Raw genomic sequence first — 14,934 nt, forward strand, 5'->3', positions numbered from 1 at the left:
AACACTTGCTGGGGTTGACACACTGGACCATACAGCTGGCCTCAGCATAGTGCCAAGGATCAGGATCTGACTATAGTTTTTTTTTTTTTTTTTCCAATTGTTTACCACAATGCAATTAAGTTAGAAAACAAAGCCAATACGATAATTAGAAAAATCCATTCACTTGGAAATTTAATAACACTTGTAATCAACTTAAGGGTCAAAGGAGAAAATATAATTGAAATGAGATGATGTCATCTTTTCTTAACTTTTCACATCAACTCATGGGATACAGTTCTTGGAAGGAAACTGTTAAATGCCTTAAAAAAAAAATAAGGCTGAAAATAGAGCTGAGATCTAATATAAATCAAAGTCCCACAGATGTAGAAGGAAGGAAATTAAGAGAACAGAAATTCACAAAGTAGAGAAACATACAAAAGAACAGATCAACAAAGCAAAATCTTTATGCTTGAAAAGACAGTTCATTTTTTAAAAAGGCATAAATAGAATGGAAATGAAAAAAAAATAACAAAACCACAGATACTACAGAGAAAAGCAGTAAAAGGATATTAAGAACAACTCTCAATACTTCAGAACTTTGATATAATGGGTGACTACCTAGAAAGATGGAATTTAACAAAACAGATCCAAGGAGAAACATAAAGTCAGAATAATGTTTTACCTGTAAAAAAAAAAAAAATGCAATCAATAGGAAGCAATTTTACCATGAAGAAAACACCAAATTCAAATGGCTTTATCTGAATGCTACCATTCAGGAAACAAATCATTCCGTTCCTACACAGAATAAGAAAGAAATCAGCTCATTTTAAGAGGGCAGAATAACCTTGATACCTAAACTGACAAAAACATCCAGAGGAAAACACTAAGGCCAACCTTCCTCATGAACATGGATATAAGAATTCTGAACATATATCCAACCAGAATTCAACAATAAGTAAAAAGAAATCGCAATCAAGTTAGGTTTCACCCCGGGGATTCAATTGATTAATATTAGAATTTTGTTAACAGAATGCACCACACTAATTAATAGATTAAAAAGGAAAAGTGATATCATCTCAACAGATAAGGAAAATAGAATTTGACATCCATTCGTGACATTTAGAATTTTCTTAGGATACTTTTAAAGCCAGCACGATAAATAGGAAACTCCATTTCCTTAAATTTCCTTAATTTTATAGACATCTACCAAAATCATCCAGCAAGCATGGAGAAGCGTGGCAAGGCCAGGAACGAAGCTGAGATGGCCTCTCCATCACCCTTCCCTCCCTCCTCTTTAATTGTGCTGGGTTTGAACCAGCCTAATAGTAGACAATAAGAAGAAACACGCTTAAAGGGTGAGAATGTAAAACAGGACAGCCACTGTGAAAAATATGTATGGCAATCCCTCAAAAAATTAAACAATTACCATATGATCCAATAATTCCACTTCCGGGCATACACCCAAAAGAATTGAAAGCAGGGACACGAGAGCTATGTGCGTGGGCATCATGCACAGCAGACAAAAGAGGGGAGCAACCCAGGCGTCTGTCCACTAACAAATAAATGGATAAATCAAATGGGGTACAAACATACATTGGAACATCGTTTATCCTTAAATAGGAGGGAAATTCTGACACATGGAACAACATGGATGAATTTTGATGACATTATGCTAAGTGAAATAAGCCAGACACAAAAGAACACTGTATGATTCTACATCAGTGAAGTACCAAAGTCACCACATTCGGAGAAAGAAAAGACAATGGGGGTTGCCAGGAGCTGGCGGCGGAGGGGGGGGGGAGGGTTGGGGGAGTGGGGTGGGGGATGGGGAATTAGTGCTCAATGGGGACAGAATTTCAGTTCGGGAAGATGGAAATGTTCTGGAGATGGGTGTGGTGATGGTTGCCCAATAATGTGAAAGCACTTAATGCCCCTGAGCTATACACCTAAAAATGGTAAAAACGGTAAATTTTATGTTATGAATAGTTTACCAAATTTTTAAAAAATTGTAAGGATGCCAAAGGAAGACATAAAGTTATGAAAACAAAATTTATATGTGGGTGTTATGAGTGCCCATATATACCACTCTCCTGAAGCCCGTTGTTTGTTTATCTTTAGTTATGGTTTGTGAATGGAGATGTAGTCCAGGGACTATATACCAAATTATCATTTTTCTGAGAAAGAACGAAAAGCTTCCATTAGACTGTCAGAGGGGTCTGTGACCCACAAAAGTCTACGAGCCATTCTGAGTGCCCGCCGCAGCACAGAGGTCATCACACAGGCTGTGACCAGATTCCCTCCATCAGTAATGTTTCCGGACAGCACCCCCTCACCTCACCATCCTGCCTCCATCTCCCTCCTTCTTCCCTCTCCTCACCTCCACAGCACTTTTCTCTTTTATTCACACTCTGGCTTTACTTATTTACTTATTTACTTATTTACTTATTTACTTATTTATTTACTTATTTTTAATGAGAGAGAGAGAGCACAAGCAGGGGAGGGTCAGAGAGAGAGAGAGAGAGAGGGAGACACAGAATCTGAAGCAGGCTCCAGGCTCTGAGCTGTCAGTGCAGAGCCCTGCAGGGGGCTTGAACCAACTAACCAAGAGATCATGACCTGAGCCTAACTCGGAGGCTTAACCGACTGAGCCACCCAGGCACCCCTCATTCACTCTGGTTGCTTAAATATGAAGTGAAGTATATTCTTAAATAGTTCTTGAATTCATTGGCTAAGCTTTAATTCTTTTAAGAGAAATGAGGCCATGACTTCACCCAAACTTCAGCCTTTTTTCTATTACCCTTCATTTCCTGTGTGATCATATTAAACAGGCCCAGCTCTAGCTCAGGGCCTGGGGGCCCAGAAAGGTCTCACACACATGTGGAATGATTAGTCCAAGCCGTGTTCTGTAGCCTTAAATAATTTTCGACCAAATTTTCTTGTTGGTTCCATATCTTGGGTTTAGCGTGGGCAGAAATGTTAACAAATGGAAGACCGCCCTGCTCAGTGGCCTGGTCTGCCCCGGTGGTGGCGAGGATTCCTGGCAGGGTGATGGTAACAGAGAGCTGTCTCTCAGATGAGGCTTCAATTTAGGGAAAATCCAGGGACTGAAATCCACCCGAATGAATTCGGAGACTTCCATTTTTAACAAAATGCTTTTATTTCTATTTTTTAATGAAATGCATTGTTAGGTACTTGCATGAAATATCAAAAAGCATTAATATTGTTTGTTTTAATTCACCCTTCCTGGTCGCAGAAAGGGGGTAGAAAAGATCTGCTGGAATAAAGCCCAGCAGAAGCCACGTGGTGCGAGGCAGTGAAGGGGGTGGGGTGGGGGGCACTTTCGGCGCCGGTTCGCATGCACGGGGTGTTAGTAGTCATGGTAGTTGCCGATGGGTCCATGCCTGGAGTCGTAGGGGCTCATCGCAGAGTCCTCGTCATAGTGACGCTGGTAGGAATCATAGTAGTCGTCCCCATTCCGACCTCTGTTTAGCCAGTAGGTGACGTCATCTTCAAATTTCTGGAGAAAAAGAGCACAACAGAGAACGGATTGAAGGACACCCACTCCCCCTAGACCACATCTTCCCTCTGCCTTTTCTCCGTAGTGGCTTTTCTTCAATGATTAACAGCTCCAACTGACAATCACCCTTCATTATCGTACTCTGTACTCAGAGGTGAGTACAGCCAGCTAAAGAGTACTGATCCAAGCCCTTGAAAACCTCCATCCTGTGAGTTCTAAATGTACCCAACACTTAAACATTTTTCTCTTTTCTAGTAGATAAAATGGACGTCTCCCAAAGACGGCAATAACTTGTCCTGACCCGCGGGCACTGTGCACATCTGATTGTACTCATCTTACAGACACTGCCTCCTCTCCCTGTCCTGTCCTGCGCCTGGCCCACTCGAGTGCACGGAGTAGACACTTGGTGAATTAAATCAACCACCACCGGAGCATGTGATAGCCGTGTGCAGTAGCAACGGTGACCGTTTTATACCCGTGGTGCAGGTTAGAGCTTGCACGGCTGTCCTTCTTCGTTCCACGAACACTTCTTAACTGGGCGCAGCCTGTTAGCCCTATGCGCGGCACCGGAGGGCCACCCAAAGCAAGTTGGGACAGATTCCCTGCCTTCACGAAGCCTACAGTTACTGAGACACACATGAAAATAGGCAGCTGCAATTAGCAGGAAGAAGGGGAAGAAGAACTGAAGTGATTGAGAAGCGTAGAACAACTTTAAGGTTTATAACTGGGGTAGCTGGTCTTTGACACCATTGCCTCTCTTAGAGGAAAGAGAGATTCTTTGTTGGTCACGAAGGTACAAGGTGAATGTAGATGCAAGCTCACAGGTGTGGATGGTGACGACTCAGAGAGATACTTGGTGTGAGATCGAAAAGGCAGGGACAAGGGAAGGCTGACCTAAGGAGGTTGCAGGCTATCCAGAAGTTTGGGTCCAATTTTTCTCAAAGTGTGGCCAGTGCATCCCACCTCTAGGGATGCTATAAAGTGCAAGTTCTCAGGCATCCTTTTGCACCTCATGGATGGAATTTTCCGGTGGCTGGGTTGCAGGCATCTATTCCATAAGACTGCCAATGAACATGCGTATCTGAGCGCTCCTGAGGCTGGAAGGCCCGGCCTCGGCCACGATGGTGTTCTCTGTGGCCACCCGCTGGGGTGAGCGTTGGGTCAGCCTGTGCCACGCAGATGGGCACCACTCCACCCCTCTGTTTGCTGAGCCCCGGGGGCTCTGGTGTGAAAATGAGAACATTTGCTTTCCCTACAATACTACAGCTTTTCCCATAGTGTAATAATCTTGTTCCCCAGTTTTTCCCTTTTTATAATCTTGTTTAAGGTTTTGGCTTAAAAGATGTTTTCAAGAAAGTAAAAAAAAAAATATTTTATGAATACAGGAATAACGCACACTCATATTTACAAATGGGTATGTGGGAGTGGGGCAGAGAAAAAGGGGGATTACAACTCCATTGCCAAAGACAAGCACAGCTGACATTTTGACATTATTGCCTTCCAGTCTTTTCTGTGGCTAGTTATAATCTTATGGATCCTCACCCTTATTCTGGTTCTGTCATCAATCATTATTTTAGCCATTTCTCCATGTTAAACTCTTTTTTTTTTTAACTTTTTTTAATATTTGTTATTTTTGAGAGAGAGACAGAGGACGAGCAGGGGAGGGGCAGAGAGACAGGGAGACACAGAATCCGAAGCAGGCTCCAGACTCTGAGCTGTCAGCACAGAGCCCGACGTGGGGCTTGAACTCACGAACTGTGAGATCATGACCTGAGCCGAAGTCAGACGCTCAACCAACTGAGCCACCAAGGCGCCCCTCTCCACGTTAAATTCTTAGTAGCCTTTTTCATGGACTGCAGCAAAGAAATGCAAGTTACTACAACTGGCATGCCATTTTCATGTTCAAATAAGTACTTCTTTTTTTTTTTTAAATTTTCAGTGAGAATTCCAGGTGTTGCTGAAGATGCGGGTAGACTGGTGCTCTCCCACGTGACTCACGGGAATGTGCACTTTGACAGTCCTTACAGACCCTTACCTAATTCTGCCTTCAGCCCCAGTAACTCCACTGGAAAATGGAATACCAAGGAAGGAACAAACCAAACACAAGGACGCAAGTAACAGTACCTGTCTTTTGGGTTGTTGCGACTGTAAGCAAGTTCATTCATATTAAGTGCTTAGACCCCTGCCTGGCACAGAGTCTGGGTGTATGTGTTCAGCCTTTTGCACACGGAGGACATATACATACATATATATATATATATATATATATATATATATACACACACATGAATGGAAAGGACATTGTAATACAGTTACATGGCTGCCTTTTAAGAAACCTTTAAAAATAAGGCTTCTAAAGAGTTTCATTTTTTTTTCATCAATTTGTGGTGCTTTGTATACATACACCCTCTGTGCACAGTACAAATCTTGGGTCCATTTGGAAAAGCCCTTCCAGCTCCCCCGGCTTGGAGATGTCACCCTTCATCTTTCCGGGCACGCTTTCCGCTGGGGGGCAGGGCGAGTGTTCTCGATGTCGCCGCAGAGCCTCCAGTCCAGCGCTCCTGCTGGCACTGCCGTGCTGGTCACTCTGGACACTTGCTTCAGTGGAACCCGTGACCTTAACTCCCTTGCCACCTCACCTGTACCTGTTTCCTGCTGGGAGTCTCTGATTGTCAACATTCTTTTCCTTGGATTTCGTGAATACATCCACTCACCTACCTACCTCCTGGACGCAGGAACGGAGCCATCTTTTCCTGCAAATGCATTGCCAAATTTCCCTGAAAGCACATGCAAAGACCACCTCTCTTTAACAGCCACTTTTCAGGGGCCCCTGGGTGGTTAAGTGTCCGAGTCTTGATTTAGGCTCAGGTCGTGATCTCACGGTCATGGGATCCAGCCCCCAGCTGGGCTGAGCATGGAACCTGCTAGGGATTCTTTCTCTCTCTCCCTCTCTGTGCCCCTCCCCTCCTCATGCTTTCGTCCCCAAAATAAATAGACATTTTTTTAAAACTCACTTTTGGGGTGCCTGAGTGGTTCAGTCGGTTAAGTGTCCACCTTTGGCTCAGGTCATGATCTCATAGTTTGTGAGTTTGAGCCCCCTGTCTGGCTCTGCACTGACAGCTCAGAGCCCGGGGTCTCCTTCAGATTCTGTTTCCTTCTCTCTCTGCTCCTCCCCCTCTTGTGCTCTCTCTCTCTTTCTCTCTCTCAAATATAAATAAACATTAAAAAATAAAAAATACAATAAAAAGTTACTTTTCATCTCTTTCCATTATCCTCATGGGTCTTTGCATCAATCTTGTTGTCTCTGATATTTTTTGGAGGTAAAGCTGCAAATGTTTTGGGGAGGTTGTAAATTATCTTAAAAACACCCAGGCACTCAAAAACACTTGAGTGCCTCAGTCAGTTAAGCATCCGATTTCTGTTTGGATCACGATCTCATGGCTTATGGGTTTGAGCCCTGCGTTAGGCTCTGTGCTGACAGCTCAGAGCCTGGAGCCTGCTTCAGAGTCTGTCTTCCTCTCTCTCTGCCCCTCCCCTGCTTGTGCTGGGTCTCTCAAAAGTAAATAAATGTTAAAAAAAAAAAATTAAAAAAAAAAAAAACAAAACACCTCCCGGGCAAAACTGTACAGATAAGTGAAATCGAATTCTGGATGAATTTAGGTCCCAGCCATTTTGGGCAGTGGCTTCTCTGGAACCCCGCTTCCCAACCATGTTGGGAGAGACTCCCTTTTGGGCGTAGTGTGATGGAAAATTCTAGCTGATGTCCCTACATCTCAATGGTAATGTTATCCAATGCCTGGGTAGCACTTGACAGATAATGGGGTCTCCTACTTTTTGGAGTGAACTATGAAGACTACTTTTCTGTGCCATTTGCCCAAGCCAAGCATCTGTCCCCATGGTGCTGCTCTGCAGGGAGCCAGTCCTCCAGGGGGCGGGAATACCCACCGCCTCATCGAAACCCATGTAGAGGAACTGCTGGTACCACTGCTGGACCTCTGGCCGAGTCCGGTCCCACAGCTGCCGTTTCTGGCGCTTCAGGTTGTTTAAGAATTCTTTGGCCTTGTTCTCGTCCACCGCCACTTTCGTCTTAGGTGAAGCAGGTGCTGAAATATCAATACCCCACCCCCCCCAAAGTACAAAGATTGATTTCTCTTCTTAGCGTGGGTGAATCGCTAACGAACATCCCACACCCCAAGCCCACCCCGCATTAGATGGTTTTGACTTTCAACTGCATTCTTACATCACATGTGATGAAATACAGCTGCCCGTCATCTGTCTCCACACCCCTTGGTAGTAAGCTCTCCATTTGGGTGCAGTCACATAAAGGCGCACAGGGGAGAGAAGAAATGCAGCCCATTCTCTGCAACCACTCACCGGGCCTAGACCCCAGGCCGCTTGGAGGGGCTGGTGGCCCACCCCTTAGGCATTTAAGAAACAAGTAGATGTCTAGGGCCATAAAGGTGTACATTCCTTGCACATGCAAACAAGAGAGCGCTGTGCCTGATTAGGTGACCAGGAAGGAAAAAGAACTAGAACAATGAGCTCGGAGTGGCCCAGCCTGGCACCATGGCATGCTCTCACCCCGGAGAGCTGGAGCACACAGGGCCACCTGGGGCCACCATCTGCGGGCCTCATGGATCATCGAAGGTTCAACGGAGTCTTGAAAGGTACTGGCCCTTGCTTTAGCATGTGGCTTCTCCCAACATCTTCCCAATGTGGTCTCAACGGTTCAAAAGGCTCCCCTTCTGCAGGACGTGCTCAGGGGACACAGTTCTGCTACTGGGTCTTCCCCTGCTGTCTGTCCCCTCATCTACAAAACCGGGCTGACGGTCCCCATCTTGGTGGTGTTACGAAGGCTGCACAGGATAATGGGAGTGAAGTGTTCTATGTGTTCTTTGGTCACATGGATAAGTATCAGTGGATTTGTTTCCTCACTTCCTGCTCATCCCTGTTTCCTTCAGGGCCTGTTGCACCCTTTTGTACACAGCAGGTGCTCAATATGTGTTTCTAGGTTTGACTTGAATAAAAGCTGAGGATGTACATCAGGACTCGTGATTATCTTAGTGGTCTGCTTGCTCCCACCTCTGACAGGGTGGCCTTTCAAGAGCTTCCGTCACCCCAGGTGTCCTGGAGGAGCGGGCTGCCCAGCACAGAGATCGGGGATGGGCCAGGGCCTCACGAGCAGCTAGAAATGCTGGGGAAGATGCTGGGAGCCCCTTCAGAAGCCCCCTGCCCCTGAGGGGAACCCCCAGGGCTCAGCATCCAGGGGATCTCTGGGGGGCTCACTGGGAAGCATATGAATAGCACCAGGGAGCCCCACATTGTCAGGGAGCAGGCTTCAGCCTGCCAGACTCTCCCGTTAACTGGGGCAGAGTTGGGGCGGGGAAGGAATATAAAGGATTAAAGGTTGGCATCAGAAATGTCACACTTCTAAATTTCTAAGAGATGTACAAATTCTTCATTTTACAGGCAAAGATGACAGTTCCAAGGGAAGATGGCCTTCGTAAGACCACATGATTGGTCCAACTGATCTACCTGATTATGGTGGGCCTGGAACTCCTATTGTATGGCTCCCAACCTGTTGTGGTTCGACATTTTGGGGCCATCTATCACATTCCTTGGAGGAGTATTTTTCACAACAGGTGTTAGTGACAAACAGTTTTTCTGTTCAACCCTGCCCCCGGGGGCTGATTGCATATAGAATACTACAACAGTACCATTCTGTGTCTATTCCACCAATGGAGGTTTTATGTGCTCTAAAGGATATGCTCTAAATTTAGATACGTGATCTACAGGGTATCATGGTTCTAAAATAAATAGCATTCAATTAACACAGTAGCACTGTTTCTTTTATCTTTGAGTCCACACCGACAGCTTTCAGAAAAATAATTTTCAAACATTTACTGGCAATAATATTTATCCAATGAAATACCACACACACACACACACACACACACAGTAAGACCTTCAGATCTGCCAACCTTTTAAGGAGTAAACACTTCTGATTTTCCAAATACAAGACCCCAGTGAGCACACTCAACATTGCCTTTCACTGCGCCCCATTAAGAAGGCAGCCATTATCCATGGGGGGTATACTTACCTTCCTGCTTTTGAAGCATCAGCTTGAGTTTATTCCCACTTACGCCACCTAATGGAATGAAAACAGAAATCATGTCAGAGTTGCACTCTACCCTTTACATTCTCAAGTGCAAAAATCTGAGTTGGAATAAAGCACCGCGTGCCCCTATCTTGTCTTGGCAACTTGGAGGTATCACAGTATTTGATGTTTGCTGCCTTCCCTGTCATGAAGGAAAAACAATTCAGGCTACTCATGGCTCAAACTGGTGACAATGACCATGGCTGACCCAGGGCATAACGATTTGAGATATTCCCTAGGAGAAGTGACATCGTTCTTTCAAGCTCCTTGCGTCTTATTATGAGGGCCGGTTGTCTGTCATATGTACCTTTCTGCAGACTTTCCCTTTTCATGGTATGGTAAATGGAATAATGCCTCCCACCCTCCAATTCATATCCACCCAGAACTACTGAATGTTTACTTATTTGGAAATAGGGCATTTTGCAGATGTAATCAAGGATCTCAGTTAACTGTGAAGGAGGTGATATCATGTCGGATGGATGGAACCTAAAGTCCAATGGCTGGAATCTTTGGAGGAGGGGGAGGGGGTACAAAGAAGGCAGCCGTGTGAGGACAAAGGCGGGCAAGCACCATGAAGTTTCACTGTCATAAGCCGAGGAAGGCACTTTAGCTCTTTAAACATCCAGTCCAGGGGCACCTGCATGGCTCAGTCAGTTAAGTGTCTGACATTGGCTCAGGTCATGATCTCACGGTTCGTGGGTTCGAGCCCCGAGTCAGGCTCTGTACTGACAGCTCAGAGCCCGGAGCCTGCTTCAGATTCTATATCTCCCTCTGAGCCTCATCCGCTCACACTCTATGTCTCTCTCTCTCAAAGATAAACATTAAACAAAAAACTTTTTTTAATCCAGCCCAGTTTTGTAAGGTTGCCTGGACCCTCTTCCAATTAGGCATTATCTATACCATTTTCTGACATTTTTATTCAGTTCTAAAAGTATTTCTAACCAGCCTAAACATTTTAACAGAAAATCACATGACTGGTCTGGTAGGACACCCTCCTCTGCTTGGTGAGCAGGTGTGAGGACCCGTAGACATCTCTGATCTTTGAGTGCTACATGTAGGTATGAGGCTTGTCCCTGGAAGGGATATCCAAAGCCCCTGGAAGAAAAACCCAGCCTCAGAAGTAGTGAACAGAACATAGCATGTTCAGGTGTAAGGAGCTGATCTGGCCCCAGGATGAAGGTGGTGATGTCCACCTTTCTAGGCAGGCCCTTAACCGCCCCATCCATGGACAGGCCCCAAGGCCCGTGTTTGCATCTGCGAAGGTACGGTTTTCTGGGAATAGGAGTGATGTCTTTTACCAGACTCTCCAAAGTGTCTGGGACCCAAATAAGACTAAGAACCCCTGCTTAAAGTATTTACTATGTAATCGGGGCGGCGGGGGGGGGGGGGGGCGGAGAAAACACATCCGTGACCAATTGGCTGCCCACAGCTGAGCTTTTCCTGCAGACGTGTTTTATGAGTGCACGCAGTGTTTGCAAAATTTGAATTGGAACATCTCTGGGCCCAAGTCACTCAGCCCACCCCATGGCCATAAAGAGCCATTTCACCTGTCAGCTAGCCCTCTGTAGGCATCTGAATTTAAGTGCTACCCAAGTGCCCTTAGAATAGGTATGCCAGCCAGGGAGCATGGTTGGGAAGAATCTCTAGGAACCAGGGAATTTTTTTTTTACATCATACATTTATCACCAACAATCCTCTCAACTCCAAAATTGGGCACAGGGATTAAAAATAAAAATTAATTGCACTGCTAGGAGCACCTGTCTGGTTCCGTCAGTTAAGCAACCGACTCTTGATTTTGGCTCAGGTCATGATCTCACGTTTCGTGGGTTTGAGCCCCATATCACTCTCTGCGCTAACAGCAGGGAGGCTTCTTGGTTTTCTCTCTCTGCCCCTCCCTGTGTGCTCCCTCTATCTCTCTCAAAATAAATAAAGAAATTAAAAAAATTCATTGCATTACTGAATAAAGACTTACTGGTAACTTTCACTAAAAACATACAAACCCTGAAAATTTTCCCAAACCTTCAAATGATTTAGCTACAGATATTTAATTTGGCTACAGATTAAATGTGTGCATTTAATAACTTTCTTTAACGTTTATTTACCATTTTTGAGAGACAGAGCATGAGCCGGGGAGGGGCAGAGAGAGAGGGAGACACAGAATCCGAAGCAGGCTCCAGGCTCTGAGCTCTCAGCACAGAGCCCAACGCAGGGTTTGAACTCATGGACTGCGAGATCATGACCTGAGCTGAAGTCGGACGCTCAACCAACTGAGCCACCCAGGCACCCCTATAATGTGTACATTTAATATGGTATGTTAACTGATACAGTGGAATATGATTTGAGAAAAGGAGTCAGCAAGTGATTTCCAGAAACACCTGTGGGACACAGATTAAGGCATAAAGTTTCCAATACCTAGGCAGCCCCCCAGAGATGGGATGAGTCGCCCCCTAGAAGTTCCCCATCAAGAGTAAATAAGCAGAGACGAGCACTTGACGGTGCTCCTATAGAGGGGATTATTTAATTAGATTGGAATGGGGCTACTTTTAAAGGCTATACCCTAAGAATCATCCAACCTTAACAGTCAATAAAGAAATCTATGAACACATTTGCCAAAGCACACAGGTATGTTTCTTGGCACCATTGTTAGCATTCATTAATATCATAACATTCGTCCATCTCTAACAACAGCATGGCACACACAGAGTTAAGTATCGCCCCTCCATCTGTTTGCCTTCTGTAAAAGCACTTGACAGAAAATGAGTGAAATGTGGCCTGATGTTGAAATAGACATTGGATGTTGCCATCTGCCCTGCTGCTGCGATTTCTTGCAACAAATGTGTGTCACTACTGTTCCAGAAATGAGAGCCTCACCAGACCTCAGCTCTACAACAGAAAGGCATGGAAAAATCCTAAATTATGAATTATTAATAGTTGCTACTGTGCCAATTACTACACCCTGAACTACAAATATTAATACATATAATTGGACACCACATTAAATTTGTTTGAAGAAAAAAATAAAGAATAACCGAATAGCTGTGAATTTTTTCCAATAGTATGAAATTTTTTTTTTTACTCCTACATCATCAGTCACTGTATCTAGATGGTGATAATAGGCACTCCTGAATTTATTCAGCCTGACATTAGATCTTCCAGCAGATGCAGAATTGCAGGATGTCCCTTTGAAGGTGCTAACTATTAATAAATTGTTCAAGAAGGAGCAATGATCATTTTCTCCATTTAACGTTTTCGGGTGTCATAAGGAGCCACCTTGGGGACTTGACGTATGTGAGGATTTTCATTTTATGTCATGAAAACTTTCACATTCCAGCTCAATGATGATAATATTTTAACTGACACTTTTCACTACGTTCTTGGTATGAATGAAATAAAATACAGGTCTGAAGAGGGAAGGTTTATAGCAGGTGCTCACTTGCTTTATTCAGATGTGCTTCTGAAAATGGAAGGCACAGAGGAGGCGGGGCGGATCAGTCATGTAATGAGAAATTATTGATGAGCCTCCCCTGTGGTTGTAACTTAGAAGCAGTTCTCCTGACTTGAACAGGTCCCCTGCTGTTCTGGCGACCAGGGGCTCTGTCTGACCTCAGGGCTCCTGCAGCAGGCTTCCTCCTCCCGCCCCTCCCCCCCCTCCCCCCCTCCCCCCAACCAGGAGTTTGGTTTTCCACACCTGTTCTGAAAAAGCAAAGCACAGAAGCTGAGCCATCAAGGGTCTTCCATTGTCATTAGCCAGGGCCCAGCCACTCTGTGGTGGGAAGAGCACCCATCTCAGGGTCTTGGGCCAGCACTTCATGCCTTCCAGCCCCAGTACCCTGAGCAAATCTGGGATCACAATATGCCTCGCAGACATGTGAGTGTCAAAAGGGCTCACGCATGCTCGAGGTCCCTAGTGACGCATAAAGGATCCTCAAGTGGAAGGTAGTATTGTCAGGACAAAACCCTAAGGTGGGGTCTGTGGATTCCCAAGGTTCAGATGCCTGCTTCATCTTGGGGGGTATGTATGAACATGCTCCTTTTATAGGCAAGGAACCTGGAATTTTCAACTGATTCCCTGAGGGCTCCCTGAAGCACAGAAGGTTAAGCATTTCTCCTTTAAGAGCATTTTCCCTGTCTGGGTTGTGAGGCCTGCCTGCAGTTTTGCAGACCTGGAACTTCACTGGGTTTCCAAGCGTGCCCCCCGCCCTCCTTAGGGAATTGCCTGGAAAGGCATCTCCATAATGATGCATTCTGGCTCCCCTCAGTCCTAGAAGGCCTCACTGCTTAAAGCTCCCAGTACCCCTCTGACCCTTAAGTTAGGGCCAAATCACTTCTTGCCCCTCCATGGGACCTTGGCCCTCACTCTTTCCCAAGGTGACCACCCTTGTCCGAAACCTGCCCTTGACCCTGGTACTCTATCCGCCTGCCGAAGCGCGCCACTCCCACTTCTGCCAGAGCAAAACCCTATTACCCCTTGGCACTTGCTGGGACTCACGGTCCCTCGGTCCTCACCCCATCACCCATCTCCCTCCCTGGCGCCCTGGCGCTGCCGACATACCTGGGCCCAGGCACAGCAGCAGGAGTAGCGCCAGCGCGGTCATGGCCAGGACAGTGAGCCGCGCGGAGGAGGCGGCCATGGCTGCAGCGGGAGGGCAAGAGAGAGACGCGCACCGAGAGCCGTCGCACGAGAGGACTGGGCGCACAAGGACAGGGGCGCAGGCTGGCGGGCGCTCCCTACATTCCAGCCGGGGCGGGACCTGTCGGGCGGGCACCGTGCCAACGGGACAGGGGCCAAGCGGCCGCTCGGAGAGCCACCGAGCCCCCCTCCCCGGCCACCGCTCCACAGAGGCGCCTCCCAGGCCAGTGGGAGACGCGATGCTGGGACCACCGAGAACCGCCCGGGCCAGGGGAAAAGATGGGGGAGACGGCTGGCTCTTCCCCTTTTCACTCCGCGCGAACACTTCCCTTCCTCCCCTTCTCTCTCCCTCCAGGGCGCAGGGCCCGGCTCCTGCCTGAGCTTATAAAGTGGCCTTTGGAATTTCCTTAATTCCTCGACGCTGCGCTTAAAGATGCCTTTGGCGGTGCTATGTTTTGTGATATTTTGAAAGATTCCACAGTCTGGGTTCGGAACTGCAGTTCAGGAAAACTTTGCCCCCCAAACTTCTCTGATAGAAAAGCCTTTCAGAAACCAGGAACCTGGTGAACGTGGTAGGTGTTCTCAGGACAAATGGGTCCCTTTATGCGCCCTGTAATCTGCGCGCTTGAAAGACTTAAAGGGAGGCCCGGA

General features: G+C 46.3%; 1 protein-coding gene across 1 annotated transcript; it reads right to left on the bottom strand.

The window, feature by feature from the left end:
• Window positions 1–3,117: 3,117 nt before the first annotated feature.
• ECRG4 (ECRG4 augurin precursor) lies at window positions 3,118–14,605 on the bottom strand. The gene is made up of 4 exons (XM_045445545.1): window positions 14,206–14,605; window positions 9,597–9,644; window positions 7,442–7,599; window positions 3,118–3,496 (listed from the first exon to the last, which is right to left on the bottom strand). Exons 1-4 carry the CDS (start codon window positions 14,282–14,284, stop codon window positions 3,347–3,349), a joined length of 435 nt encoding a protein of 144 aa, XP_045301501.1. The 5' UTR covers window positions 14,285–14,605; the 3' UTR covers window positions 3,118–3,346.
• Between the last annotated feature and the right edge of the window lie 329 nt (window positions 14,606–14,934).

Source organism: Leopardus geoffroyi, chromosome A3 (assembly GCF_018350155.1).
Source record: "Leopardus geoffroyi isolate Oge1 chromosome A3, O.geoffroyi_Oge1_pat1.0, whole genome shotgun sequence".
Classification (NCBI taxonomy): domain Eukaryota; kingdom Metazoa; phylum Chordata; class Mammalia; order Carnivora; family Felidae; genus Leopardus; species Leopardus geoffroyi.

Coding starts and splice junctions, on each gene's coding strand:
- ECRG4 (XM_045445545.1), bottom strand. CDS start 14,284: ATGGCCGCCTCCTCCGCGCGGCTCACTGTCCTGGCCATGACCGCGCTG. Junction 9,645..14,205: donor GCTGCTGTGCCTGGGCCCAG/GTATGTCGGCAG, acceptor TCATTCCATTAG/GTGGCGTAAGTGGGAATAAA. Junction 7,600..9,596: donor GATGCTTCAAAAGCAGGAAG/GTAAGTATACCC, acceptor TTGATATTTCAG/CACCTGCTTCACCTAAGACG.